The sequence below is a fragment of the Ovis aries genome, chromosome 17, assembly GCF_016772045.2.
Source record: "Ovis aries strain OAR_USU_Benz2616 breed Rambouillet chromosome 17, ARS-UI_Ramb_v3.0, whole genome shotgun sequence".
Lineage (NCBI taxonomy): Eukaryota > Metazoa > Chordata > Mammalia > Artiodactyla > Bovidae > Ovis > Ovis aries.
In genome coordinates, this window is record NC_056070.1 from 49966939 (window position 1) to 49970394 (window position 3456).

The following is a 3456-nucleotide window of genomic DNA, read 5'->3' on the forward strand; positions in this document are numbered from 1 at the left end:
TTCTTCACATCAGGTGGCCAAAGTATTGGAGTTTCAGCTTTAGCATCAGTCTTTCCAATGAATATTCAGGGCTGATTTCCTTTAGGATGGACTGGTTGGACCTCCTTGCAGTCCAAGGGACTCTCAAGAGTCTTTTCCAACACCATAGTTCAAAATCATCAATTCTTCAGTGCTCAGCTTCCTTTATAGTCCAACTCTCACATCCATACATAACTACTGGAAAAACCGTAGCCCTGACTAGATGGACCTTTTAGGCAAAGTAATGTCTCTGCTTTTAAATATGCTGTCTCGGTTGGTCATAACTTTTCTTCCAAGGACCAAGCATCTTTTAATTTCATGGCTGTAGTCACCACCTGCAGTGATTTTGGAGCCCAGGAAAATAAAGTCTCTCACTGTTTCCATGGTTTTCCCAACGACCATGAAGTGATGGGACTGAATACCATGATCTTAGTTTTTTGAATGTTTAGTTTTAAGCCAGCTTTTTCGCTCTCCTCTTTCACTTTCATCAAGAGGCTCTTTAGTTCTTCTTCATTTTCTGCCATAAGGGTGGTGTCATCTGCATACCTGAGGTTATTGATATTTCCCCCAGAAATCTTGATTCCAGCTTGTGCCTCATCCAGCCTGGTATTTCACATGATATATTTTGCATATAAGTTAAACAAGCAGGGTGACAATATACAGCCTTGACATACTCTTTTTCCTATTTGGAACCAGTCCATTGTTCCATGTCCTGTTCTAACTGTTGCTTCCTGACCTGCATACAGACTTCTCAGGAGGCAGGTAAGGTGGTCTGGTATTCCCATCTCTTGAAGAATTTTCCCCAGTTTGTTCTGATCCACACAGTCAAAGGCTTTAGCCTAGCCAATAAAGCAGAATTAAATATTTTTCTGGAATTCTCTTGCTTTTTCTATGACCCAGCTGACGTTGGCAATTTGATCTCTGGTTCCTCTGCCTTTTCTAAATCCAGCTTGAACATCTGGAAGTTCTCAGTTCACATACTGTTGAAGCCTAGCTTGGAGAATAGTTCATGATCTGATCACAGATCCTGCTACCTCCTCTCTCTCACCTGGCTTTTAAAAATGCTTTTTGGAAACCCTCGGGGAGGTTGTGGCTTTTAGGGCATGAGCCACCCATCTCCTTGTGTGGCCCTGCAGTAAACATTTCTCTGCTCCAAATTCCGACTTTTAGTTTGTTTGGTCTCACTGTGCATCAGGCACAGGAACTTGCATTCACAAATGGACTAAAAATAAAACCAGAGCATCTAAATGAGGTAAATCCCAACCTTAATATATTTATTTGCCTTTGTTCATGCAGAATACAAGCAACCTCAACCAAAAACAGTCTGGGCAGGGAGAGGGTACAGGTGAAAGTTTCCAGATTTGAACAATACAGTGTGGGCAATTTAAAGCCAAGGACAGTATTTCTTTGCAGAAAATGTGCTAACAAGCTGTGAGTTGCTATCAAGCCTCCTCTGGATTTAAGCCAGCGTGACGCCAGTGCTAATGTCTCCTTAGCAAGAAAGGACTCCAAGCATCAGGATGGAACCTCAATGTGAAGGCGCATTGCCCTTTTGCAATGATTAGTGCCTGCTAGGGCTCCTTTTTTTCTTTTAGGGATAGAAGACTTAGCAGTTAGAATCTGAACTCTGAATGCTGCCCTCTGAGCTCCTCTACCCAGGACGAGCTAGGCTGACGTGTAAATCACAGGGTGAAAAAGATGACTGTGTACAGATGGCCTAATCTCAGTCATTTCTCTGTCGGAAACCCGTGCCGTTTATTGCTGATACATGCTGATAATCACATTTAAAACGTGATTAAACACCACCAGCCAAGAATGGCTATTATACTTAACAGACTTATTAGCAAGAGAGTAGAGCTGCAAGCTATGTGTGGGGTAAATGGATGTCTTAAATTACACTAGCTGATTTCGCGTCATTTTGTTTTTAGTGCAATGGTTTGTTACACATATAACTGATAATGCTAAATAGTAAATGTCAAGCTTCAACTCTTAATAGCCTCATTTAAATTAGATTTGTATTTATTGTCCTAATTATTTTCCCAGCCATCTGACCTGGGACGCTTCCCTACACCATAGAGAAAGGACTATCTCTGTACCATAGGGATAATTAAAACAAGCTGATTCTTGAAAAGTCAAAATGAGTGCAGGAGGAAACTGGGCAACAGGCATTCTGCCAAAGCCTGACTTTTAATTTCTTTTCAAGATCACATTCTGAAAATAGTTTGGAAACTGCAAAATAGTCACTTACTAATTAAATGGTCATGAGACCATAATTTCAATTATAAGCCCCACCTCCAAATGGACAGTGTAATTGACAGATCCTCCTTCCAAAGCATCTATCTGCCCAGGTTGATATAAAATCTCACTACTGCTTTTCCGGTTATCACGGCGTAGGGAACTATGAGCAGCAAAGTCTCCTGCGACACCCTCTACGAGGCGGTGCGAGAAGTCCTACATGGGAACCAGCGCAAGCGCAGAAAGTTTTTGGAGACGGTGGAGCTTCAGATCAGCCTGAAGAACTATGACCCTCAGAAGGACAAACGTTTCTCGGGCACTGTCAGGCTTAAGTCCACTCCCCACCCCAAGTTCTCCGTGTGTGTCTTGGGGGACCAGCAGCACTGTGATGAGGCCAAGGCTGTGGATATCCCCCACATGGACATCGAGGCACTGAAAAAACTCAACAAGAATAAGAAACTGGTCAAGAAGCTGGCCAAGAAATATGATGCCTTTTTGGCTTCAGAGTCTCTGATCAAGCGGATCCCCCAAATCCTGGGCCCAGGCCTGAACAAGGCTGGCAAGTTCCCTTCCTTGCTGACCCACAATGAGAACATGGTGGCCAAAGTTGATGAAGTGAAGTCCACGATCAAGTTCCAGATGAAGAAGGTGCTGTGTCTGGCAGTGGCTGTTGGCCACGTGAAGATGACAGATGATGAGCTTATGTACAACATCCACTTAGCTGTCAACTTCCTGGTATCATTGCTCAAGAAAAATTGGCAGAACGTCAGGGCCTTGTACATTAAGAGCACCATGGGCAAGCCCCAGCGTCTGTACTAAGGCACAGCTTAATAAACCATACTAAACCAAAAAAAAATAAAAATAAAAAAATAAAATCTCACTACTGGGACTTTCCTGGCAGTTCAGTGGTTGAGACTCCAAGCTTGCAGAAGACACAGATTCTATCCTTGATCAGGGAACTAGGATCCTGCATGCCACAATGTGGTAAAAATAATAATGATAATAAATAAAATAAAAACTCACCACTTCATCTTCCTACACAGCTCTCAAGGGTCTCTGTTTAGACTCGTCACTTTAAAAAAAAAAAAGTTACTGAGTATCTGGGGACAAATTCTCCGGGGCTGGAGGCAGTTAGTTGCCAGGAACGAAAAACTGCTCTAGAGTAGAAGTATATCCATTTATAAATCATGGGTCACGCGTATT

The 3456-nt window shown here is 42.7% G+C and overlaps 1 protein-coding gene across 1 annotated transcript; it reads left to right on the forward strand.

Annotated features, from left to right (window-relative positions):
- The first annotated feature begins 2389 nt into the window (after positions 1-2389).
- On the forward strand, positions 2390-3128 carry LOC101120019 (large ribosomal subunit protein uL1-like). Its single transcript, XM_042234507.2, has one exon. The coding sequence runs from the start codon at positions 2419-2421 to the stop codon at positions 3070-3072; it is 654 nt and encodes a 217-aa protein (XP_042090441.1). The 5' UTR covers positions 2390-2418; the 3' UTR covers positions 3073-3128.
- Positions 3129-3456: the final 328 nt, after the last annotated feature.